At 42.8% G+C, this 26,701-nt stretch overlaps 1 protein-coding gene across 14 annotated transcripts in view; it reads left to right on the forward strand.

Annotated features, from left to right (window-relative positions):
- Positions 1-26,701, forward strand: part of Mtcl1 (microtubule crosslinking factor 1) — a 123,468-nt gene that overhangs the window by 81,227 nt on the left and 15,540 nt on the right. For 5 of the 14 annotated variants that reach the window (XM_074070329.1, XM_074070330.1, XM_074070336.1 and 2 more), the window contains 6 exons: positions 3,577-3,699; positions 7,290-7,520; positions 8,932-9,129; positions 17,784-17,951; positions 24,138-24,392; positions 26,570-26,638. In XM_074070329.1, coding sequence (XP_073926430.1) covers positions 3,577-3,699; positions 7,290-7,520; positions 8,932-9,129; positions 17,784-17,951; positions 24,138-24,392; positions 26,570-26,638 — 1,044 coding nt within the window. The remainder of the gene's footprint in view (positions 1-3,576; positions 3,700-7,289; positions 7,521-8,931; positions 9,130-17,783; positions 17,952-24,137; positions 24,393-26,569; positions 26,639-26,701) is intronic. The other 9 variants (XM_074070335.1, XM_074070331.1, XM_074070334.1 and 6 more) reach the window with 4 other exon arrangements.

Consider the following 26,701-nt stretch of genomic DNA (forward strand, 5'->3'; position numbering starts at 1 on the left):
AGCACAGCATATAGAGTATTGAGTATGGAATGTGCACTGCACCTTAAAAATAGTTCTGAATGAGAAGTGGCCAAGCATGGACACTGGTCAGATTTCACATATAAATGAAACCAAGCCTGTGCCCAGAGGATTGAGTTTCTGGGTCAGAAATCTCAAAGAGCTCTTCTCCCTTGCTCCTCCCTTTATCCTTTAATCACGGAGGCACATTGAGCATCTGCGATCCCTCTTGCTTCAGCTGTGAAATACCAGCCCCAGTAAAAAGTACATGTGGTTTATGCCAAGTATTCGTGCACATGTGTTGACCTCTTATACCACGTTTGAAAGAAGTGGTGGCAAAACTGGCAAGGACAAAATGAACTTAACCAGAAATGAAGTCATGATGATGGAGGTATCATATTGTGCTTATATGTAAGTAGTATTGCTAGAGATTAGACTGAAACACTTCTAATGGGAAACACTTCTCTCTTTTTCTTTTAAATTTATTTAGATAGTGATATTGTCCTATGAAGTGTGGAAAGAATTTATAAGCCACATTCTCTGAAGATGTTCAGAAAATTAGTGTGTGAGTCTGTGTGGGACATAGCCTCTGGGATAGAGGGATGCATATAGGAAGTGGTTTTCAGAATGCTAATAAGGGAGAAGGGTGGTCTTGATGACAAGATTAATGTTTTGACAGCCTCAGAAACAAGGAGGCATGGTATTTGTTTTTAAAACTGCCTCAGTAGAAAGATGATGAGGATTAGTGGTGTCTAATCAGAACCATAGGTAAGTGATCGAAGGATGGCTTTTAGAAACAAACCTTTGGGAATTTGGTGATAATTTTCTAGAGGACATATATTTGTCGTGTGAAAACATACCCTAAATGCATGTGATTGTACAGTTCTGTGGCAGTAGAACCATACTAGACCAAAACTTTTGCCATAGTGTGTTTGTATTTTATTCTTTGTAACACTGGAGTGACGTTGGCATCTCAGCTAGGAGCAGCTATCTATAAAAGTTTTAATATCCCATTAAAAAAAGTAAAAATCCAGTAAAACAAAGCCTCTGATAAATCCATTGGCTCTGCAGGGTTGCACGGTCTACACAGATGTATGTGGTGAACCTCAAGGGTCCTCTTCTGTGACCCCTCAAAGGTGTTTGGCTCAAACAGAAGGGCACATTTTAAATCAAATGATGCTGAAGTATGAGGCTTATCTCTTTGTACAAAATAATGATTTAAACATTTATTAAGATTAAAGCCAAACTAAATAGTTTAAAGTCATGCAAATTGAGCATCCCTATTCTGAAATCCAAAATTCTCCAATAACCAAAACTTTTTGAGCACTCACATGACTCCATAAGCAGAAAATTCTACTCCATGAACATTCATGCACAGAATTATTCAAACATGCATGAAGTTACCTCCAGTCAATGTGTATAAAGTGTATGTAAAATATAAGTGAATTTTGTGTTTAGATTTGTGCCCCATCCCACAAGGTATCTCATTATGGATATGTAAATATTCCAAAATCCAAGAGTCTGAAATCTGAAACTTTTCTGGTCCCGTGCATTTTTTGTTTTTTTGGTTAGAACTGTTTTTTTTTTTAAACTCTGGGCTTTGAACTTGTAAATTAGGCACTGGATCTACCACTTGAACCACACCTCTAGACCATTTTGCTTTGGTTATTTTGGAGAATGGGTCTCGAAGTATTTGAACAGGCTGGCTTCGAATCTTAGCTTCCCAAATAGCTAGGATTATAGGCGTGAGCCACAGATACCTGGATGGTCCCAAGCATTTTGGGTAAGGGATACTCAACCTGCATATAGAAACTGAATTAATAGGCTTTTGTTTTTCTTAAACAAAAGCTCCATTAGGGCATATGTTTAATGTCTAACAATATAAATCTTTTGGCTAGTACCTAATGCATTAAAATATGGAGGGTCTTTGCATTGTAAGGTTTTAAAGCCATGTGTAACTGGAAAGTAAGACTGGCAACTGGAAGCCCAGACCCCCTGAAAACATTCCTATGGAAAACACCTGAACTGCAGAAGGGCAGTGCCCCAAGGGCAGGGTTTGGCAGCTTCATTTACTGCTGTGACTCCAGTGCTGTGGACAGTACCTGGCACTTTAAGTGCCCAATTAGTACCTGTTGAACAAAATGTAAAACATCCTTTCATTTTATATCTGAGTTGCCGGGACAGTTAGGGAAATCTTCAAGACTTGGAATTTGTTTCAGAATTGGAAATGAGAATAGTATCTGGCCATTAGGTGGGTAGATGAGAAGAAGAGTTGCCAAAATTGGTAACTAGGAGCCTTGGGTTTTAGTGTCTCCAAAGGAACAGGAGGCAGGACCTTGGGCCCAGAAGCACAGGGAAAGACATTAATAAACAAGAGAAATATTTGTCTACTGGTTGCCAGGCAGAAGGGAGAAGGTAGGCAACAGGACACTTGCTTATCCAGCATGGGCTCTGGGTTGAAGCAGAAGGTCTCTTTCAGGGTCAGGCTTTGAACTGATGTTACCAGCTTGGTCCAGGAACCTCCAAGGACAGAAATTTACATCTTATTGCTGCTGCCTTTGAAAACACAAAAACGTGGAGGCACATTCTAAACTCTATGTATAGAGAAATGCCTCCTTTCAAAGAGGACCTATATATAAAAGATTATAATAGTAATCTCTAATAGCTAGCAATCAAACATTTTAATGTTCTCGAGTTTCTTAAAATTGGGTGAATTTGCTTTCAAAATTTTATCCCAAAGTTGACAAATCTCAGTGTCTCAGATTTTCTCTACCTACCTTCTTTTTTTCTTTTTCTTTTTTTAAAAATTTTGTTTTGTTTGGCAGTACTGGTGTTTAAACTCAGGAACTTGTGCCATTTGGACATAAAAGATAGCTTTGCCAATAAAAATACTAATATTAATTCCTCGACCTCTTTTAGCCTGAAGTATAATGAGCAGGTCTTTGTGTGGTTTCTCTGGGGCAACAAGTGTCACTAAGAGACTTGAGTGTGGGCATCTATCATGGAAGGAGCCCTACCCCACGAACATCAAGCACCCAGATCCACACTGCTGGGATTAAAGGAAGGCATGCTGGTGGGCAGGAAAATCCCTTAAGGCAAGTGTATGAACAGGTTAATTGTGCAACCTAGAAAGAGCCCATCTGATTTGAGAAGTGAGTCTAAGAGCCTGTCTGATAGGTGGCCACTGTTAACTCAGGTGCTCCCACTTGTAGCATGTTTCCAAGCCTCCTTTTTGGCAAGGACCCTCTCATGTAGCTGGGCTTCCTTTTCTGGAGTTGGTTTTTGGTAGTTGCGGTGGCTGAAGTTCAGAAGGTAGGCTCCCACTTATACCTAGGTCAGAAGTGAAAGATAGGAGGAGTTGCCCATTGCCAAGCCACACAGGTAGCCATGGAACCCGAAGCATGGGGCTGTCCTGTGAGAAGCCCAGAGGAGGTTGCCGCAGTCACTCCACTGCTGCAGCCCCCCCCCCCCGTGCTGTATCCCTGTGTGTGTCTCGGCGTGTGCACATGTCTGTCCTGTGTCACTACGTCAGGCAGAGTTCTTGTTTCCACTAAACCCCTTCCTTTATCCACTGATCAGCTCAGGGGCCCCCCTGTTTTACCTGAGCAGAGTGTATCGATAGAAGAACTACAGGTTCAGCTCGCACAGGCGGCCAGACTGCATCAAGAGGAGACAGAGACATTTACAAACAAGATCCATAAGGTAAATATGTTGCACACATTTCAGCTGGACTGATTCTTGACTGCAGAGCCCCTCAGGAGAAATGCATGATGCGCTTTTTAAAGAATGCTGCCTATTGTGTATAGACTCCAAGACCCATACCCATATGGGCAGGGCATCCATATGGCCTATAAAGACAACCGTCCACCTTTCTACTCTGTAGGACACTTTTTAGTACAGTTGTGTGTCTCCCCACCATCTATGAGGGATGTGTTCAGGTAGTTTCACAGGTACCTGAAACTACAAATAGTACTGAAGCTTGTATGAACTGTGTTTTTTTCATATATGCACACCTGTGATAACATTTAACTTATAAATTAGGTACAGTAAAAGAATGACATCAATAATCATAAAATAAATGGATTATAACAATATGCTTTAGTAAACGCTATTTAAAACTTAATGGCTGATGTGGTGATACACACCTGTAATCCCAGCACTTGGGAGGTAGAGAAACGAGAATTGCGAGTTCAAGTCTAGCCTGGGCTACATAGTGACACCTGTCTTAACAAACAAACAAAACCACAATAAAAACTTAAGAACTGCCTATTTGGGGGATTTTTTTATTTAATATTTTTGGACTGTGTTGGACTGCAGATAACAAACTACAGAAAACAAAACGTCAGATAAGATGAAAGAGTGGATTCACGTTGTGGTCTCAGGAAGAGTCTTCCTATGTCTAGTCTAACTTTTCCTGCAGCAGTGCCAGCCAGCAAAGTGTCATAAAACAAGGCCTCAGCTGCAACAATGCAGGAAGTATCTGTCACCCTAGTCAACGTTAAGTGAATTTTCTGATGGAAACATATACTGTTGTCTTGAAGAACTGCCAAAAGTTGAGCTGTGGCCTGATTAACTCCTAGCTATCTTAGTATAACCTGTTACAGGCTAATGTCCACCAGTTCTTTCCCAGAATTAGAAGGGCAGTAGAAGGGATTCCCACATGCAGCACTGCTAGCTTCAGACCTCCCAGGGACAGTGAGTCTCTGTAGATCTGATTGAGACCACCGACCTAGCTCAGAATTGCTGTAACTTGTTATTCTCCCTTTATGTTTGTTCTTGGAAGATAGCAGTATGTTTGAAATGAAACAAAGAAGTTGAGGAGGCGGGCAAAAAGCAAGACCCTGTCTGAATCAATAAACTGAGCATGGTGTCACACACCTGTCATTATAGCTATTGGGAGGCATAAATAGGAGGATTGCAGTTCAGGCAGCCCAGGCAGAGATCCTACTTGAAAAGTATCTAAAGTAGAAAGGGATAGGGGAGTAACTCAAGTGGTAGAGTATCTGCCTACGGAGGCCTTGAGTTCAAAGCCCAGTACAACCAAACAATAAAGCAGTTGATCTTGAGTGATGTACCTGATGTTATAAAATGCATACACTGTGCAAAATGAAGTGCCCAGTGTATCCAGGACTTTATTTTGGCAAGAAATATGTACTATATGCTTATGCCTCATGGAGACCAAAGCCATGTTCAGCTGAGTGGGCCACAGATAGACTAAGGGAGCATCTGCTGCACCTTGGAGACCTGGAGGGCAGAGCTGAAGACCAGCTTCTCAGTGTTCTCTGCTGTCCACTCCTGTGAGGTGTGTGTGTCAAGTACTTCGCTTACTTACGGGTCAACTTTCACATATCATTAGTAGAGGAAAATAATTCCATGTTATATGAGAGATAAATTCCTAATTAAAATTTTTATTTGGCATGGCACCAAAAGTGGCTTGAAAGGGGATTTGTCACTGGAGATGCTGTGAGCATCGTGGCAGGGTCCCAGGTATGACACTCAGGTTCTCGAGGAAGGAGTGTGTTGGATGAAGAGCCTTAGAGGTGGGGAGAAGTTGTCCTCCAGGCTTATTCAGAAATGAAGGGAAGGGGTGAATATATTTGTGATATATTGTCAGAACTTTTGTAACTGTCACAGTGTACCCCAGTAGAACAACAACAATAATAATAAAAAGCAGAGAAAGTGTCCCTTAAAGTCTCCAGGGGGCAGAGGACCAAGTTCTGAGATTTGGGAGGCACTTGGAGGCCTGAACAGTGGGAGAGAGTAGAGCGGGCCAGGAGGGCCTGAACAGGGTGCTGCAGAGAAGGGCATGAGGTATGGTACCTGAGTCTCAATGCTTTTCCACAGACACAGCTTGTGTTGTTTTCATGGTGCCCCTGAGGAAGCTGAAGCTTTCCTCCTGGGAGCTGGTGGCTGAGCAAGAAAGCAAGGCAGGAGCTTCAGAAACTGGATTTCCAGGGTACCAGGTTGCCCCCCACTCTGGACCATACCGGTGTGTACAGAGGACAACCAATAGCAGAACTCAGAAGGCTGCTGAGGTGGTGAATAAAATCACCGTTTTCTGTCTTTTCAGCCTGAGATACATTGTGGAGCCTGTGTTAGGACAGCACTTGGGGACCTTCCCAGAGCTACCTTGTTATTCAGGACTGGCCTCCGTGGAGCACATCAGCCATCTTGGTGTCCCCCACAGGAAACCATAGTCCCATTCCAGGGTTCCTGAGAATTACTCTAGTATTTTAGGGGAAGGAATCACCGCCTTGGCTTTTGGCATAAGAGGACAGCTGGTAGTAATGATAAGGCCATTCTAACTGTCATATAGGTCTCTGATGTGGAAACCTTTGATCTCATGTATCCCTTAAGCTACTATAGAGATTGCTCTTGTGCCCAGATCTGCAAAATTAGAATTTATTTGCATCCTTTGCTTATAATATTATAATAATTATATAATAATTATTATTATATAATTATAATATTATATATTGATATATAATAATTGGTAATTGCTTGGAAGAGTGCCAGACAGGTGTTTAACAAATAGGGACTTAGCTTGGGCATGGTGGCATGCCTGTAGTCCCAGCCACTTAGGAGGCTGAAGCAGGAGGATCACTTGAGCTCAGAAGATCAACAACAAAAAGATAAAAATGCAGGAACTTTTTAATTTCCCTAAGAGGCATGCATATCTAATAGGAAAATTGTCTTAAACGTGAAAGTAGGTTATCCCATTACTTCTTTTTACTCATGTTGTATGTAGTCAAGTCCTGCATGCTTGGAAAGAATTTCTTCTTGCCCAGCTGCCTGGCTGGATGGCTCTTGGTGGACCTTCCATTGGCTCAGTGCTCTCAGTCAGGGCTGTGAAAGCCAGGGTGCTGAAAAAGTAAAAAAGATGGATTTTTACTTCTTTTCCTCTCTGCCGTTCTAATATACCCTATGACATGCACAGGCATAGAAGGGAAGTGAGATCTACTTGAATGGTACCTGAGTCAGCCATAAGCTGAACACCCAGGAAACAATTTTCCCAAGGAGGTTTAGAGACATCTAACACTACCAAGAGAGAGTGACAGTGAAAAGTAGCTTCCTCTTAAATAGCTCTTGCTTCTCAATCACAGAACTCAAGGTTTTCTACACAGTAAGCACTTCAAGTCATTAATCACCCAAAGCTTATGGGGGCTTCTGTGCTTTGCACCCTCAGTGCAACATGGTCTAGACAGTATGGCAGTTTGCAGAGACCCTTGGTTGTGTTTGGGCAGCAAATTGGAACAGCTGCATGTCACACTTCCTCTTTGCTTCTGTTCAAGATGGAGGAGGAACACCTCTACGCCTTGAGGTGGAAAGAACTGGAGATGCACAGCCTGGCTTTGCAGAACACCCTCCATGAACGAACCTGGAGTGATGAGAAGAACCTGCTGCAGCAGGAGCTCCGGTCCTTGAAGCAGAACATTTTCCTCTTCTACGTCAAACTCAGGTGGCTGCTCAAACACTGGCGGCAAGGGAAGCAGATGGAGGAGGGAGGAGAGGATTTCACTGAGGTAACGCTGCCTGTAGATTTCATTTTATTTGCATCTGTTTTGTTCCTCACCCTAGACATTGCTGCCCCCTCCCCTCCACCGTGTACCCAAAGTCATGTCCTGTTATTTTGTCAATTTCAATCCAAGCATGGAAATGCAGTGGCCTGTCCAGGTCTACACGAAGCCAAGAATTCCATAATTCCATGTTGTACTGGTTTCAAAGAGTATCCTGGACTGTAACTCCATTCTGATCGTTGTCATCTCCTTTTGTTGTTTTATTAACTCGTTGAATTTATCAACCTGAGGTCCTTTACCATCTCATTCACCTTGCTGGTTTATAAAATTTGGTTCTAAAATGTTTGCCCTCTTTTTCCATTTCAGTTTATGTTCCCAGATTAAAGCCATGACACGGGGATTGAACCCAGCAAGTGCTCTGCCACTTAAGCTATATGTCCAGTCCTTTGGATTTTTCATTTGTTTTTGAGATAGAGTCACTAACTTTGCGTGGCTGTCCTCCAGCTTTCTATCCTTCTGCTTCCGCCTGCCAAGTAGCTGGGATTATAGGCAGGCACAACCATACCTGGTATGCTTGTTCATTAAGGGTCTCTTCTCTCCTAAGCCTCACACTAGTTACTTTGTCACTTAAGAAGTTTGTTTGTGTTCTTCCCATTGTGTATGAAGTCCCAGATTGAAAACAGCAACAGAAAAGACTTTTTTGCTTTCTTACTGACTTCCTGTTGTGAAGTCACAGTGACCTCTAGCTCCGCAGACTTGTTCCCTGGTGAGCGTAGGGCTTGAATCTCTGTTGTGCATATTCTGTGCATCTGCACCCAGGCTGCCCAGTTGGCTGCTTCAAGGCATTGTGAACAGCTGGTTTCCTTTGAGTTCCCAAGGCCCTGCTGTCTGCTTTTCACTCTAGTGAACAGTGTACATGATTTTAAGTTATCCTGAGAATGGTGATGCACTTTCCTCTGGGTGAAGAAAGTCTTTTAAAAATTAATTCAAAAACCATCTTTAAGCCAAGCCTAGAAAAGGTTGTAAGATTTCCTGTCGATCAGTACTCTGGAATTCCTCCTCCTCCAATTTATAAAGCTGAAGCTGTAAGCAATACTCATTCCTTCCTAAGAACTAACGTTTCTCATTAGCCTTTTCTAATAAATCTAGCCTTACCTTACGCTATTTAAATGAGGGAAATGGCAAAGACTGACAAGGAAAAGATTTGATACTCCTTACGGTGGATAGCTGTTCTCAAAAAATAAAGATTATGCTGCCTGTAGTTCCAGGTACTAAGGAGGCTAAGTTGAGAGGATTGCTTGAGCCTAGGAGGTTGAGGCCAGCATGGCTACATAGCCAGACCCTGTCTAAAAAAAAAAAGAAAGAAAAAAAAATCACAAAAGGACACACTATGATCATCGTTTGTTGCTGGTTTCAGAGTGAGCATCCAGAAGCCCTCCCTGGGCTTGGTGAGCTAGAAGTCCAGGGGGGTCATCAGGCAGATGGACCAGACGGAGATGATGGTGACCAAGGCTGTGACTTTCTGATGGGGGAGCATTCCCCACACAGCCCAGTGCAGATTGGTGACCATGGTTCGCGGCTGCAGACAGCAGATGGGGGACAACTCAATAGGCAGGTGGGTACCTAGATCTACATCATTTTGTCCACCCCAGTAGAGGAGGCTCCCGAGCCATGTTTGTGGTGTTCCCAGTCACATAATAGTCCTCTACCTGACTCTGGCTACCAGTTACTGTTTGTGATGCTAGATTTTTGCTAGAAATCACTTCATTCCATCTTTTATGTTAATATCAACCCATGAACTCATTTGGTTTATTCATATAATTAGTAAGAGTAGATTTATTATGTCCCCCTTGAACCCAGAAAACTTATTTCAGAAGGAAAAAAATACTCTACAGAACTATGGTTGAGGCTGAGGTGTGCCTCCAGAGGTAGAGCGCCTGCCTTGCAAGCACAAAGTGTCCAGTTCAAACCCCAGTATGCTTAGCATTATGGTTGGTCATTCTTCCATATAAGAGTAAATGAAGAATGCAGTGCTCACAGCACACAGAACAAGAGCTGACAGGCTTTTATGTTGATATTTAGCCGAAAGCCTATTGCCAGCATCACTGATTTAGTTTATTAGGCAGTAAGAACAAGTACTTTTTATTTAAATTCCCAATATGTATAAAGTATTTCAGGTTCTCTTTAGCCAGTTGAAACATAATGCCCCAAATAAAAATATTTGATAACACCTTGGAAAAATCAAAGCATGTATAGAGTAAGGTGGAATTTCAGTGTTCCTATGTAATAATTAGTGTCATCAAGCAGCACAGAACTAGATTCTGCTTAATAGACTAAAAGATCCGCTTGATAAAGAACATTTTTCTTTGCTGTTTTATATAAAATGGCAGCTATAATAGACTTGAAAAACTGAGATCCCGAAAGGACCCTGTATGAAAGCTTTCTTGCAGGGACTTCTGAGTCCCTCTGACCTGCTCTGCTTCTCAGAGACCTCCTACAATGAAGCGTAAAGCCCCCACCTGAGGGATGCCCTGTGTGTTGGGGTGAGGGCTGGACATGGGTGTGGCTAGCCTCTCAGCTACAGGCATGTTGGCACACTCCCTCTGTGCGGGACTCTGCAGCTGCTGTACCTCTCTCACGAGCCCCCTCCACCCAGGGTCCCGTGGGTCACGTGGGAAAAGGTTGTCGTCAGGACTCTGGCCCAGATGCAGATGAGGAGGAGCAGTAATGTTCTGAGTGTAGGCTAAGGGGACACTTGATTTCCCCCAAGCTTTCTCTTCATGTACAGATCAGACATGCACATCTAAATGGCAGCTTTCTATATACGTCCCAGCCCCCTCTCTCTCCCTAAATAATGTGCCTCAGGAAGGAGATTATACTTTGAAAGGAGTCTTTACTCACAGTCATTAGGAAGTGTGTCATTTTGCCAGTGTCCATGGGGAGATTTTAGATCATGGAGTAAATTTTCCAGCAGTGATTTGTTAGAAACTACAACGTTACTTTTTGAATAATTCTTTCAAATCTAGTAAGTTTATTATTTCTAAAAGAGATGTTATCAATCAGACCTGTCCCATGTGTGCATCCAAATGCTTTGGAAAAGGGAAAAAATGTAACACATCTGGTTTTCTAAACAACAGTCATGGAAAATGTTACATTTGGGAAGGAAAATAATGTAAAGCCATACAGCTGGAACCTTCCATTAAATGTTATCTCCCTTTGCCTTCTGCTCCTTCCAACACTGATTTTTAGTGATTACCCTTAAAAGCAGGGACAGATACATGACTTTCTACCACAAACGGTAGCATCCAGACAGTGAGAAGCAGGCCTGCCTTTTACTGGATCTGCCTGTCCACAGCGGTGAAAGCAAAGCTCTGTGTGCGCAATGCCACGCACCTTACGGCAGAAGATTATGAGCTCTACTTTAAGAGACAGCTGGCTCACTGAAACTGAACATTCTTGATTAGAAGGCTTGCTTCTCTGTGAGTGGCCTGGGTATTAGTCAGGCAGCCTGGAAGCAAGAGCCAGTGCGTGTGCCTTGCAGAGCGGAGCTGCTGTACAGAACCGGGGCCTTTTCAGAAACCCTGAGAGCCTCATGGAGCAGCAAGCAGCATGGGAAAAGTGGCTAGATTGCTTTCCCAAGGATAAATGAGCAAGTGGCAAAATTTCTCAGGCCTCAGTCTTTGGTTTGTGCTAGGTTGTACATTCTTATAGTAGGAAGCTGTGGATGGCAACATTTATCGTGTCCAGAGATATTTAAAAAAAATGAACAACCTATTTTGAGAACAGTTCAGAAAAAAACATTGAGTTGCAAATGTTTCCTGCTTTCCAATCTTTAGTTACAGGCCTCATGGCAGTGACCTGGTTGTTTTTGAGCACAGTAAGCGCTTTCAGTTGGCCTTGCTGCTGGGAAGAACAGAGGCTGAGAGCATGCAGGAGCCAGCTGAACAGTTCTCATCAAACAACTCCGTCTGCTTGCCACTCTTGGACATTTGAGCCCAGCGTTCCTAAGGCTGGTTATGCATTTCAGACTTAGTCATTCCTGAAGTCAAGGTTTGAAACACAAGTAACTTGTGCCAGAATTGTGACCCTGTGGTTCCAACAGCTAGTCTTCTGGGCATCAGGATAATTAATTAAAAGAGAAAGTCACTTTTTCACTTGGGGATGGGACATGATTTATACTCTTTATTAAAACAATGGAATATAAATGTGGAGAGCCTAATGTAAAATTCACAGCAGGAGCTTAAAGGAATGATGTTCTATTTGTCTTTAAGGCATCACCTGCTGCTGGTCACTGCAGAGTGACTCAGGCCTGAGGGGAATCTAAGGGCCTTTGTCCCTGGCCCAACAGCTAAGCTGCAGTGTTAGGGTTTTGAGGGGCTGCCCTAAAAGTCAGACTCTTTTCCAGCTAAAGAGCCTTTGGTTCCCTGGTCTTTCTGGATGTTGACCCACTCCAGTAGCTATAGTCTGGCTTTCTGTCTGTGCAGGACAAGGAAAAAAACTTTCCAGAAAGAGTACCTCGGACAGATGAGGCCTGCAGATTAGAACTGTGAGCCACCCTATTTTTATTTATTTTTTGTTTCACAATAAAGTTCTCTCATTAGCCACAGCTCTTAGTGCACAGCTATAATCTTAGCACTTGGGAATTGGAAATAAAAGGATCACGAGTTCGAGGCCAGCCTGGGCTATATAGTGAGACATTGTCTCAAAATAAATCAAGGGCTGGGGCTGTAGCTTGGTGATAGAGTACTTGCCTAGCATGTGCTAGACCCTGTTCAATCCCCCCTACCCTATCCCTCCCCGCCAAAAAAAAGAAGAAAAAAGAAGGTTTCCCCCTGGAGCCTGGATAGCTTTTACTTTCCAGTTTTGTGTATTGTACCATGGTTTATTCTTGAGGCTCTGCAGCTTTACAGGAGACAGGTTACTTAGGGTATAAGGAACTAGACCAGAGCTTGCAATCCTGAAACATTTGCTCTTTGTTGTGATTTGCTGTTGCTTCCATTACACAATAGGTAAAAATTCATGTGTCCAAGGGTGCCCAATGAAAGGACTCCCCACCCATTTCCTTCCTAGTGTTCACCACAGTCAGCAGTTTAAAGTGGGCAGCAGAGCTTTATACTCACCAATCAGTGACTTCTTCCCAAAAGGCCACCTGACTTCATCAGACCAGCCATGATTGCTTGAGTCTGTGAGCTGGTAACTCAGTGTTTATGACCTATTAAACATGGGCCTCATTGGTGCTTTCACACATCTGTATTTATTCTTGGGAAGCTCTTGGCGAAAATTATGAAGACCTCAGGCACAGAGCCCTCCTGGCTGGGAAACCGTGGCACATTCTTGGCCAGAGGGCAGATGACTTCTGTACATAAGTAATCTTTCATTCCTGCAGCTTCCATTACAGATTAGTCTTCAATGGCCTATTCTCTTTAATCTGCAGGGGGAGGGGCATAATGGTTTAGAAAAGGATCTTACAGTTTATCTGAATGTAACGATGGAAGTGAGAATGAGAAATGGCTTCTTGTAAAAATGTTCCTGCAGGTGTATGATTTCTGGCAGATCTCACAGCGAAGGTCTTCTCTTAGGACTCCTGCTGGTAGAGGAGTTGCCGTTAAGGAATGCTGCGTGGGGGTGGTTCAGCTATCTGAGTATTGCAGAATTTCTTGGCCTATGTGGAATAGCTTAAATAAACAGGAGGTAGAGGCCCTCACCTCTGTTTTGTGACTGGCTTTTTGTGGGTTTGCCCATAGCAGAGTGTCAGTATATCCATTTCACCTTTAGATTAAACCTGACACCAAAGTTCGTGGCTCTGAGGTGAGCCAAGCAGAGTTAATGGTGGTTTTGCTCTCATGGAGTTAAGATTCTACCTGATACACATGTCTTAGAAATAAGAACTGCTGTCATTATATGACAGATATCTTGGTATAACACCTTATCCATACTCCTTTCTCTCTTTCTATGAATAGTATTATAGACTTGCAGGCAGGATGATTGACTGAATGCCAACCTTGAACCTGTTATAAAACGTGACACGCAGCACAGTCAAGTTTATAATCTCAATCTTAGGATTGTTTTAAGCCTCACCCAAGAGAGATGAGCTACAAAGGGCTGAAATGCCCTAAGATGGAGGAAGAAGAAGTAGTAAAGCTGTTTTATCCTGCTCCCTTGCTGGAAACCCAGTCTGTGGATCTCTGAAGAGGCAGAAAAATTTGATTTTTGAGTTAAAATTGATGGATACTTAAATGTACAAACCAAAAGGTTGCATACCTGGGCCCCTGCCATGAAAGGTTCAAGAAGTTTTGCATCCAAATGACTTTATGTAGAAACCTAAGTGGACTACAGCTTTAATTTGTTTCTGGCCTTGACTTGGGTCATCTGTTTACTCCCAATTTTTAAAAATATAATGATTAATTTTAAATAATATAATGATAAGTTTACCCAGAAAAAAAAGAGAGAAGTGAGATTTAGACATATTTTCAGCATGGCTCACTGTGATTATTCTCCTTGACAAGAGAGATAGCATTAGATGGCTTTTCTAAAGCAAAGTGCAATGTCAGAATGTGAATATACCCGGCCTGGTTTGCCTGGATGTGTGGGGGCAGACCTGGATTGTGGCTCATGCTTTTATTTCCGCGGCAGTGGGACCTCAGCAGTATTGAGATGCTGTAAGGTGCAGTTCCTCCTTTGTAAAATGGGGAATGTGACAATCAATATGCACCAAGGATTGGTGTGAAAGTCATGTAGGGAGAAAATTTAACACACCTCTTGGCCCATAGGAAACAATGAATGCTATGATTACCATTACTGGTTTTTTTGTGTGCAGATAAAAATCATTTAGAACAATCATGTCCTCCCATGACTCATTTAGGGTCTCCAGATATGTTTGCTACTAGAACTGGTGACACTTCAGGGAGGAGGTCTCTAACAGGAAGAGGACTCCACTTGGCCCTTGGGTACCACATTCGTGATGTTGTCTCAAAAAAGGACTTCAGGACCCATGGAGATAGAGACCAAGAAAGTTTATTAGTAAAGCAAAGCAAGGAAAGATAGAAACATAGCATACAACCCAGACATGGGTGCGGGCACATTTGATAATAGGTGCAGTGAGTGCTCCAACCTTAGGGGTATTTATGGTGAAAAAGTGGGTTGGAGTTTGGCTTGAATTTATTTTAGGAAGAGTACTCCCCTCTGTTCTGACATCTGAGGTATTTAATCATTCTTGCTGTTACACTTTTATCAGTGTAACAGTGTTTGGGCCCAGGGACTTCAAAGGATGCTCCCTTTAAAATAGGTGTCATCTTTGTAAACATTTCTTGGACCTAGAGGAATCATTTAGCCAGGTGTTTTCCAGAGGATAAGTACCTTTCTTTAAGATACCCTTGCTCAGTTCTCAGAGTGCACTAATTATTTTGGGGCAAGTGGGCAAGATCAGAGGGAGAGAGCTGCCCCCCGCGCCCAACTTTTTTTCACTAAATATTGTAGCTTGTTGAGAGGTATAAGGCTTGAAGCAAGGAAAATAGTGCCTGTGTGCTTTTAATCAAGCCATGTATTAATCCAGTCTTTATCTCTGAATTCCTGGCAGCTGTTTCTCATGCCTCATTTTCCCTATCTATCCTGCCTCATGTTGATACCATCGTCTTCTCATTCTGGCTGTGATGTATTCACAACAGAAGCCACCCTGGTGCCCTGCCGTGCCACACACTGCTCCTAGGTCATTATGATAACAAGCACCAGTAGCATCCATTCTCCAGTCTCTCGCTCCCATTGGCCACCTTCACCCCTGAGCAGTATTAATCTTCATGGAATGAAGATTAATATTGTCCTGGGAACATGGCACATTATGTTGATTACTCTGAACCAAATGTGCATAAAAACATAAAGACTTAATTTTATTGACTCTGATATCTGCTAATGCCAAAAAGTATCTGCTTTGTGTCCAGAGAGACCAAATTTTCAATCTGCAAAAGTACTATAAAGTTCTGCTTCTAATGCTATTAGCAGTCATGTGGTATAGGGACTGAGAATGGCACAGACTGAGACTATATGCAACTTGGGATTCACAGAAAGCTATTGATTACATATAAGAACCTATTATATGGTTCTCTGCTCTCTCTTCAATGAAAATTAGATGACTGCTCCACACACTGGATCAAAATTATTACATTATTTTATGCTTAAAATTCTTTGGTCTCAAAAAATTGTGGTTTTTTTATTTAAAGATCAAAGACAAAACTACTAAATAAATCTATCATAAAATGCATAATTTTCAGCAAATTCTATATGAAGATGTATAATCAATCCTTTCCTCCCTCCCTTCTTTTTTTTTTTTTTTTGAGGGGGGGTGGTTATGCTGGCCTCTAAGTCTCGGTCCTCCTGCCTTAGCCTGCTGAGTGCTAGGATTATAGGTATATACCACTATGCCCAACTCTGAAGATGTATATTTCTGAGGATTGTTATGACACCTTTTGGTTCGTTTGTTTGTTTGTTTGTTTTCCACACTTACGTGATTTTTAGGTCTTTAAGTGTGGAATTTAAAAAAAACTGTTCTGCATTTATTATAGCTCCACACAGTTCATGAGCATCTATCTCCAGAAGAATAGTGGTCACTTATTAACTCAGATGGCTGGAAAGAATATGCAGGACCTTTCAGAAGATTCTCTATCTGCTGGATATTTCAAGTGTTAACTGAATTATACTCTTAATGTCTTTTGTCCCAAGTAAAAACTGGTGTTCAAGGTGAGAAAAATTAAAGAGCAATAAATGCTAACAAGTAGGCCTTATTACTCCACCAAAATCCACTGCATCTGATATTACAACTCCTCAGTTAAATTATAGGGCAACTATAGACTTTTTAGTTAATCTGCTCATGTTAAATAATTTTTCTTTTCTAATTCAACTGTATTTAAATCTAAACACATATCCAGTGTATCTTAAACTCATCCAACATAGTGGAGGGTCTGAGAAGCATGGCTGAAGTACAGAACCTAAAGTGGGGCTCCAACGCACTTGTTCAGTGGGGCAAGTGAGTTGACTGAGCATGGACGGAGGCTTCTGTCTGAGTTTGTCTCTGTCTTCCTGAGCTAGAGCTTATCTCCATGCAGCAGAACTTGTGATTTTTGCTCCTCTTGCTTCATAAATCAAGCACCACTGAGACCACCCCTGGAAACTGGGATCTGCTTTGGGTGCTTTCTGTCTAATTGGGAGTGGGGGTCACATGCTCTGTATTAGCATAGAACTCTGTGCCTGATTGATTTGGACAAACATTCTGATGTAATACCCTTGGGTGCATATATTATGATAGAAACCAGGGTTTCAGATTTTGCTTTCAAAGGCCTAGGCTAAGAAAATCTAGCATCAGCATTCTTTATGTGAGGAATAAACAGATCAATAATAAAAGCCTACTCTTCATGTGTTTGCTTAATGTGAGCCAAGGATTGTGTTCAGTACTGTGAGGGTGAGTAAGGCTTGATTCTTCAGATAAGAAGAGTAGTGGTGCTGGTGGTGGGACAGGAACAAGGGACACAAGTAGAGGTGCTTGTTACCCATGAGGGTGGTGAGTCAAGGGCAGAAGATTGAGAGGCATGAAGGTGGGGTCGGTAACTCAACCTCAGGGGACCACAACCAAGCCTGTACAGGCAGGTTAAGCATTTCACTTTTGGCTTTAATTAGGAACCATCTCACCCTTCCCTTCATGGCCATGCTTGGTATTGACCTAACCTCCTAGTAACCACAAGTTAGAGGCTGACCACCCTATGTTTATGAGAATCACTAGGACTTCGTGAATTCCCATCTAGGTCAACAGCTAGCACTCAGTTGATAGCGTGTATAGAGATAAGTCAGTATATCTTGTCATATCTGCAGTCCCATGACACAGTGGCTGCCCAACTCGTAACTGTAGTCATCTGAAGCTCCACAGAGTGTCCTGGGCAGCCTGGCCTTCTGGGGTACCCTGAGGCCTCCTGCGGCTTCCTTGCCTCTACTCTTTGGGGCCCAGAACACCTCTGTTGGTGGCCTACAGCTGCCCAGTAGCTAGGAGCTTCCGTCTCTCAGCCTTCTTGATGCAACAAGCCCTTGCTCTCATGCCCAGCAGGTCTTTGGCCAGCAATGGAACCATAATGCTTTCACCCACCAATTACAGACCCTGGCCCACCCTGCATCCTTGGCCTGGGCACTTGAGAAGCAGACCCAGCACCATTGACTACCAGAGCCTCTCCCTTTCCTGCCTAACAGATTCACTTGGGTGAGGGAGCTGAGCCTGACTCCTTGTTTCTACAGGTGGTGGAAAACCAGCAGTTGTTCAGTGCCCTCAAGGCCTTGCTAGAGGACTTCCGCTCAGAGCTTCGGGAGGACGAGCACGCCCGCCTGAGGCTGCAGCAGCAGTATGCCAGCGACAAGGCTGCCTGGGATGTGGAGTGGGCCGTGCTCAAGTGCCGCCTGGAACAGGTACCTTCCCTGCTCCTAATCATGGTGTCTCTTGCGGTCTGGCACGGATGGGAAGATGAACAGTGAGATTCCTCTGCCCTGTAGCCCTGGCCCTGGAGCAAGGAAAGGAGCAACTGCTTGCAGCTTTCCTTAATGTACCCAAGCTTTCCAAGTCCCTTGTTTTCCCAAATATTTCCCCTCCTGGGTCTGAAGCTTTTCCACAAAGCAGCATTTACAGTCACACTATTTGTTCCTTCTGCACTAAACAAGGTTGTAGGGAGCACCATCAAAGGATGGCAACATGAAGTTCTCATGAGCTGAGCTGATGTCATTCTAGACAGGAGAAAGCCAAATCTCCGGTTTAGTGATCTCTGAGAAGGGGGCACACGCTGTCTGTTAGATTTTTCAAAATATTGAAAAGAGCCTGTAGACCTTTCACTGTGTGCCCTGGATGCGTCATCAAGTCTGGGCTCCCTTTTGCACTAAGGAAAAGTAGGCCCGGAGGAGCTTCTTGTCTTAGCTCTCAGAGCCATTTGGTGCTAGGGTGGGAAGAGAGCCCAGTGACCTGCCTCCTGTCCAGCAGAACTAGAATTAGACAAGAAACTGCTTTTCCTATGAGTTTCTTCCCTGGAAGTCAAACTGTGCACTCTGCTGCTCACAGTTGCTTCCAGCCCCTTGTTCATGAGGCAGGGAAGGTCTGTGTGGTTTTGATCATTTATTTTCTAGGTTCTTTTTGTGGCAAAGGATAAAGTAATTTAAAATTTATGTAAATTGGCTTGATCATGAAAGAAAAAAAGTTGCAGAAAAGGAGACACCTTTTAAGGGCTTTTAATAAAAAAATAAAAAGATCTGCCATGTCCGAAGAAAATTATTCTCCTACTGCCCACCAGTTCACCTTCATTGTCACTAGCCCCAGGTATCCACCAGTTCACTGGTGTTATCACCTGGCCCCAGCAACAGTGGTGTTGGGCTTGCAGCGCTCGTCAGAGTTAGAGATACAACCTACCAGGCTAAACCTATCAAATGATGGATCTGTGACCTGGTTATGGCTCCTTTCTACTGCCTGGTGAGGGATTTTACCAGATTCTCTGTTTATCTTAGTACATAGCCTGGAGCGCCAGCGTGGAGAAGAAATGAACAAGGATGCTCTCCCATGAGCTTCACCCTATTTAAAAATACATGCACGACGTGACGGGTGAAGCTAAGTATTTTTGAAGATGTGAGTGCAGCTAAAGAAGAGAGACATAATCATTGATTTGAGCCACTTTCAAAAGCCACTTTCATCTTTGTTTTAGAGAACCTGGTATCCACCCACGTGTTTGCTGCAAATAAAACCTCAGGGAGAGAGTCACTGCATGCCGAGAAATACAACTCAGGCTTCAAACCTAGATGGCAGGTAGTGCCAGGGAGAGTTCATCTTCAGCCTCAGTAGTTCGAGTTTCTTCAACATGGGCAGCCCAGGAAGCAGTGAACTGCTCGCCCGTTGGTAATCTCCAGTCTTGACCCTCTTCTACTTAAATGCAAAACAGAAACTTAAATATTTTCTCCCAGTGGAACCCATATTGAATCACTTCCCAAATCTCTGTTTCTTTTAGCTGACTCCTATGTCAGACCTCATTCTAAAATGCTGAGAATCCAGCAACAAGCAAGACATTTCTTGAAAGGGTTCTTAGTGTGGTGGGAGACCTAGCCCAGGGATGTTGCTTGTAATACTTTGGACCTTGCCTGCTTGCTTGCTCACAGGATTATGGGGAATGGGAGAAAAACAGGTCACAAGCTTCTCAGGTGGAGGGTTTGGGTTAGGGGAGCTTTGTTGGTGAAAGTCATCTGAGAATGGATCTCCAAGGATGGATAGAAGTTAGCACATTCAGGAGGAAAGCAAGGAAGTTTTGACAAAAAGAAAAAAAAGGAGGGAGACACCATGAAGACAGGAGCATGGTCCATTTGAGGGACTAAAATGTGAAGGGAAAGAGGAGTGTTGAAAAAATTGATACTGTAATCCTGATTTTTACATGTAAGTTTAGAGTTCCTTTTCTAAAAGATTATTGTGGTTTCAAGGTAGAAGATGGATTAGAAACCATCAGAATTGAATGGATTAACCTGGGTTTATTTATTGAACTCAGAGAGCTGTTGAACTAGAATAGAAAAATGTGTGTGTGTGTGTGTGTGTGTGTGTGTGTGTGTGTGCGCACGTGCACACAGGCACACACCTGAGTACCCATGCACCCACTCTGGGGATTGAATCCAGGGCCTCATGTGTGCTAAACTCATGCTGAACCTCTGAGCTATAGCCTTATCCCCTTGATGCATCTTTACGTTCACTAAGCCTTCACTAAGATGTAGCAAGCCCTCCAATTATAAATGTAGGCAACATGCCCCATAGAAATCACAGATTTTTACATTTCACCTTGCAATTGTTGCAGATATTCCAGAATGAACACTGAGAAGACCTTTGCCTCTCCGGACTGCCAAAGGGATCCATAGCACAGAGGTGTAGGGGCTCTGGATTAGAGATGTTCATAGCTGAAAGGTTCTTGCAGAGAGACAGGTGAGAGTGGTGTTAATGAAGTAAAGCAGTGATCATGGAAATGGCTGAAGGGTACAGATCTGAGTAAAATGCCAGAAGGAAGTAAGCCAGACCTTAAGTAGATGCCATGGAACAGCGAGTAACTGGCCTGGCTCGGCTTTGTGGTATAGTGCCTGGGAGACGGTGTCACTACCAAGACAGAAACAAGGGAGAGGCTGATTAGGCTTCAGGAAAAGAGGCTGGATTTGGGGTGTCTGTCATCATGCCTACTAGGACACAGGGCTGGGCTGAAGACATGTGCAGCTATGTGTTGTTAAACGGAGGTATACACTGAGAGATTTGGCATTAGGAGATATCCTCATTGTGTGTAGAGTATAGTTACATGAACTGAAATGGTTGAGTCTTCATTAGGCAATATAATCTTATGAAAATAACAGCATGCGTGTGGTTCGTTGTTGATTGAAACATCTTTATGCAGCACATAACTATACTGAGTAAGAACAAGTAGGTGGTAGTAGAGGCCAGGGCCATGAGTGTAATCTTCAGGACTATGTATAGGATAAGAGAGGTTCAAAGAAGGAAGTTGAAATATGCATTTTCAAGAAACTGGTAGAGGAAGAGGACATTGAAAGGGGATGGACAGTCAAAGAAGCTAGTGGAAATCCAGGAGCAAATGTCCCAGAAGCTGAAGGGAAAGGCCACAAAACTCCATGAACAAAACTAAAGAATTTTGTTGAACTCTGTAACTAAGAGGTTACTGGAAATGTTGACAGTGGTTCTCACTGTAGTGTGGCCCTGACATGAATTGTGTATGCTGAGTGAAAGACGTGAGTTTATGGAAGGAAAAGAAGAGGAAGGGAAAACAGTAAGACAAAGGGGACAGGGTTACAGAAAGTAGGCCATGTTGTTTTTAGAACTAAAGGGAGATGTGACTGTGGAACCACTGATAACACACGACCCCTGAGGAGGTATCAGGGGTGGACTCTGAGCAGAGAAAAGCAAAGCAATGCAGGGTGCTGATGCAGAGGAGTTTGTGGCTAGAACAGGGAATCAGCTTTGCTATCTCTGTGGGACAGCCTAGTAGAAGTCCCCTGCTGCCAGGTCACCTACATGGAGAGATGCCAAAGAGAGGAAGAACTGGGTTGCAAGAAAGCATCTCTGTCTTCCACATCTGCTTGTATGGACTTCCAGGAGCAGTTGTAAATTGAAATGTTGTTGAAGTCCATAATTCCTGGTAGTCTTCAGGTTAATGGTGCATGTTTCTCCCATATTTTGTTTTTATGTTATATTGCTACTTAAAAAAAAAAAAGAACACTTATTGACCCCAAACACATTTTATAATCACCCAATCAAGAAGCATCCCATTGGTTCTGCTTTTCACCTCCATCTGTCACTATCCCAGCTGGTGTTGTCTGCTTCCTTGAGCGTTTACCTGCCCTACCCACTTCCAGGCCCACACCTATCCCTCTGCTTCCTTCCAAGAAGACTTGAGCCCTCAAATTTAGAGGGCAAAATGGTGTATTCACCTCCTTTGTAAACATAAAGTTCAATTTATTAGTTCTCTCCCTGTGTACTGCTGGTGGGTGGGAACTTTGTATCTAAGTGAGAAAATACGTAGCAACCTGATATAAGCAGACAGTGTTTCTGAATAACACTGGCTAGCCTGTCTTTAAGCAACTGGCATCAAAACAGTTAAAAGTATCTTTTTTAGTCACAGGAAATAAGCTATGAATGGTTTTAGTGGGTCTTTAAATAACTAATTTTAGAAAGTTAATTGAACTCCATATATGAATAATGAAAGGAAGTCATTGTAATTTGCAGAGTGCTTGCTAGTAGCACTAACTTCTAGTTAATGGTAGGTAAACAAAACCCACCTGGTTTCTAGTTCCAATTCTGTGACTATGTCCTTCAGCAAGTCCCTTAACCACTCAAAATGGCCATTTGTTTATCATGAGTTAAGAAACTGTAGAAACCAAGGATTGCTGTAGAAACCAAAAAGGGAAGTACATATAAAAGGTCTTTCTTTGGAAACTATAAACCCAAAATGTTTTAAGCTTTGCACTTAATAAATGTAAGAGGTTGCTTATCAGGATTAAAAAAAAAAAGGTATAAGAAAGCGGACTGTTTTTGTAATTTTCGTGGTTGCCCAGGGTTTACCTTGGAATTAGTATATTAGATGACTTCACATGCCCAGTGAGGGCCTTACACCTTATATTCCCCATTCCTTCTCCTTATCCTCTGTGGCATTGTTATCATTATTTACTTCTGTGTATTCTTTGAACACACAATATATCGCAACTGTTTTTGCTTCAGTCAGTCAGTGGTGTTTAAAAGCAATTTAAAATATAAAATGTGTTTTATATTTATGCCATTTCCTTTGCTCATTTTTTGGGGATAAACCAGTGTATTTTGGTCTCATATTCCTTCTGTCTGAAGAACCTCTGCTATCATTTCTTGAAATGAAGGTTTGCTGGCAGTGTATTTCTTTTCGATTTTATTTGTTGGAAAGTGTTTTTTTGGTTTTGTGTGTGTGTGTGTGTGTGTGTGTGTGTGTGTGTGTGTAACTGGGGTTTGAACTCAGGGCTTCATGCTTGCAAGTCAGGCAGCCTACCACCTGAGCCATACTTCCATCCTTCCTTCATTTTTGAAATACCTTATTGCTGGATACAAAATTGTATCTAGTTTGACTTTTTTGGTCTCAGCACTTTAAAGATGTCACTCCATCACCTTCTGACTTGCATAGTTTCTGATAAGAAGTCTTTTATAATTCTCACCCTTGAGAACAGGCAGTGTAGACAGCTCTGTGGTCCTGGAACCAAGAGCACTTAGAGAAAAAGGAAATTGCTGCTCTGTGGTCCTTATTGCATCAAGGTGTTCATGGACATCCAGAGGAAGGAGGAGAAATACTAGATTTCTAGTGTTGGAGATCAGTGCCTATGCCCTAACACTCTGCCTTTCCATATAATGTGTCTCTTATTTCCCATCTGTCTGCCTTCAATATTTTCTCTTTTAGTTTTCATCAGTTAAAATGTATAAGATGTAGGATATATTTTATTTAATTTTGATATTTCACCTCTGGGGTGTTTGGCAAATACTTACTGAAAACTATTAGATTCCAGCACTGTCCCAACTCCATATAGGGGCTAAGGACATAGGGACAGACATGGTACCTGCCCTCAGGAGCTGTCCAGACATACACACAAGAAGTGGTGGTGACTGAGACTAGCAGGTAGAGCTGAGAAGCCAGTGATGGGTAGGTAGCTCTGTGGGCTTGGTGCTTAGCATTCTACATGACTCTGTCAGATGTTCTTTTTTCTGTACTAGGGTTTGAACTCAGGGCCTACACCTTGAGCCATTTCATCAGCCCTTTTTGTGATGGGTTATTTTGAAATAGGGTCTCGCAAACTATTTGCCTGGGTGATCAGGAGGATCAGAACCACGATCATCCTGATCTCTGCCTCTTGAGTAACTAGGGTAACAGGAGTGAGCCACCAGTGCTCAGCATTCAGGTGTTCTTAATTCAGACTTTAACAGTGAAATTTCTTCTTCTGTGGTATTGGTTCAGTCTTGGTATAAACATGTTTCCAGGGATTATATGTAAATATGCTGAGCTTTTCTCAGTATTCTCTACTGCCTGACTTCTCAGGGAGGGCGTTCCCTAAATCTTCTCTTTTTGACAGCTGGAAGAGAAGACCGAGAAGAGTTTGGGAGAGTTTGACTCCCCCGCTGAGGGCAAAGGGGCCTTGAAGACAGAGAGGGAGGTGCACCAGAAGCTCCTGGCCGACAGCCACGGCCTGGTCATGGACCTGCGCTGGCAGATCCATCACAGTGAAAAGAACTGGAACCGTGAGAAGGTGGAGCTCCTGGAGCGCCTGGACAGGGAGCGGCAAGAGTGGGAGCGGCAGAAGAAGGACCTCCTGTGGAGGATTGAGCAGGTAAGCACACCCAGTCATCAGAGATCAGCAGACACGTGGTGGTCCTGGGGACCCAGAGCACTTAGAGATGAAAGGAAATCAGATACTTTGTGGTTCTTATCATGGTAGGATGTTTCATGGGTATCCAGAGAAAAGAGAGAATAATTTCTAGTGTGGGAGACCTCGGCCTGTGCCTGAGCACCGCACATATCTTTTTTATTGCACGATCGCAGGCAACTTTCCTGTGTGTGTACATGTGGAGGAGAAACTTTTCAAAGAAATTTGAAGACTAGCTTTCAAAGAGGAGGTTATTTCAGGTTATATTTGGTGATTTCTGCCAAAAGGGCAAACTAACATTTAAGTTTTCCACTAGAGATGTGGTCACAATGACTGCTCCAATCTGAATGCAATTGTCATTAGTGAAGAAATTGCTAAATTAAATCAGAAGTTGCTGTGTGCTGGTGAATGCACCTGCTGTGGATATTGCCAGGCTGTGATTAGATAGGACCAGAGTCAAGGGAGGTAGCTGGTAATTCAGCAGCAGCAGGTAAACAAATGACTTAGAAACCAAGATAAATGTGAGGAGAGCGGGGGAGTTGTTTGTCTACTGCCCAGACACTCATTTTCCGCATTGCATCAGAGGTAGATCAGTTTACATGGCTGCAGTAGTTCCTGAGTGGTACACAAATTCAGTTTTCAAGTTACAGTAATGAAGATTTAGAATTCCTTTCTGGCTGAATTTTACCTAGCATACAATTTGTTTATTTCAGCCTGGCACATTTATAAATTCATAAAGCCTCAAAGAGATATGTGTTAATCAATAAGAATCTGAGATCAAGAAAAATAGTCTTATTACTCCATTATAAATACTCATACTGCTTGCATTTATGTGGAAGCTGTTGATAATGGGCTCTGTTATCCACCAACAAGGCTCCTGTGTTATGGAGGGACAACCACAAATGTTGAGTACAACATTGTGTTGGATAGGAAGGGAGGAAGAATGAAAAACAAACAAACAAAAAACCAGGGGCCTTTGACTTAGAAGCCATTGAGAGGAAGAAAGCACTGTGCAAACAGAAAGGAGCAGAGGTTCTTCCTCAGTTTGATCACTCACATTAATGAGTCACCTTGCTAATATTGAATATGGTCCCATTTCAAATTTCCCCAAATCCTACCAGGGGACAATTTGGAATTTCCTGGCTTGGAAATGGAGCTTTGTGAAGAGCCTCCTGGATTAAATCCTGTGTGTAGGTGCTCTGTTGAATGGGTCAGGGCTAGGTGGAAATTTTAGGGATAAAATAGTGTGCATTCTTACAAAGATGGTCACCAATCTGTCACACCCGACTTGAGTTGACTAGTGTCCCAGTAATCCCAGGCAGCTTGGAATCAGGCACCTTACTTCATGGTCTCTACTCTAAGGTCACTCATTTTGTATGTTCCTCCCATACCCCTGAGAGGCCATCATGTTCCCTACCATGGCCCCTTGAAGGGTCCGCCTATTAGCCATAGTGGCTTCTTGTTCTTAACGTGGGTTTCATCCGTTTTGAAAGTCACACTTTGCTGTAAGTTAAGCATGTTTTTTTTGGCATTTATTTTACTTTGGGGGAATGAGGAATTTCTAGCAGAGGAAAAAATTATAAGCTGGGTATGTTTGCACCTAGCTTTGAAGAGTCAGTGACCTAGGATTGAGCAGTTGCTTTCTTATTTTAAGACTGTATTTTGGGAAAATAAACCTGGTCAGGAGCAGAACTTCATTTCATCAGTTTGGCAGCAATTCTGCCAAAGAGGACACCCTAGTCCTCGGTCCTCAAGGTTGACCTGGGACAGCACAGATCACAGCACAAGAGTGTCCGGCATGTACCTGCTCCCAATACCCATGTGGTGGATCCCATGGTGTTTGTGCAATGATTTCACTGCTGTCTTTACAAAAGGATTGGGTAACAATGAGTGAATGCTACAAACATGCAATTGTGGCTTTCAAAAATAGGTCCAGCCTTTCCCCCTCAACACTCAACATTCTTAAAGAGGACATTTTTTTTTAAATAAGTTTTGGTGACCAGTCCTAAAATTTGGGTAAAGTAGCCATGAGCATTCTCTATAAAAGAGGAGGTTGGCTGAAGTATTTATGGAGATGTATGGACATGTAGGGTGTGTGTAGATTTTATCACTCATTGGGTTGCTTGTTCATTAACTTTTAGCTGTGCGTTCCCTACACAAACAGGAAATGCAACCAAGCATTCTTCACAATGTCCACTCGATACTCCTTGGTAAGCCATATAACCTTGACTGTGATAACCTAATACAGACAGTGAAAGAAGTAACACTAAATC

This window comes from Castor canadensis, chromosome 4, assembly GCF_047511655.1.
Source record: "Castor canadensis chromosome 4, mCasCan1.hap1v2, whole genome shotgun sequence".
Classification (NCBI taxonomy): Eukaryota; Metazoa; Chordata; class Mammalia; order Rodentia; family Castoridae; genus Castor; species Castor canadensis.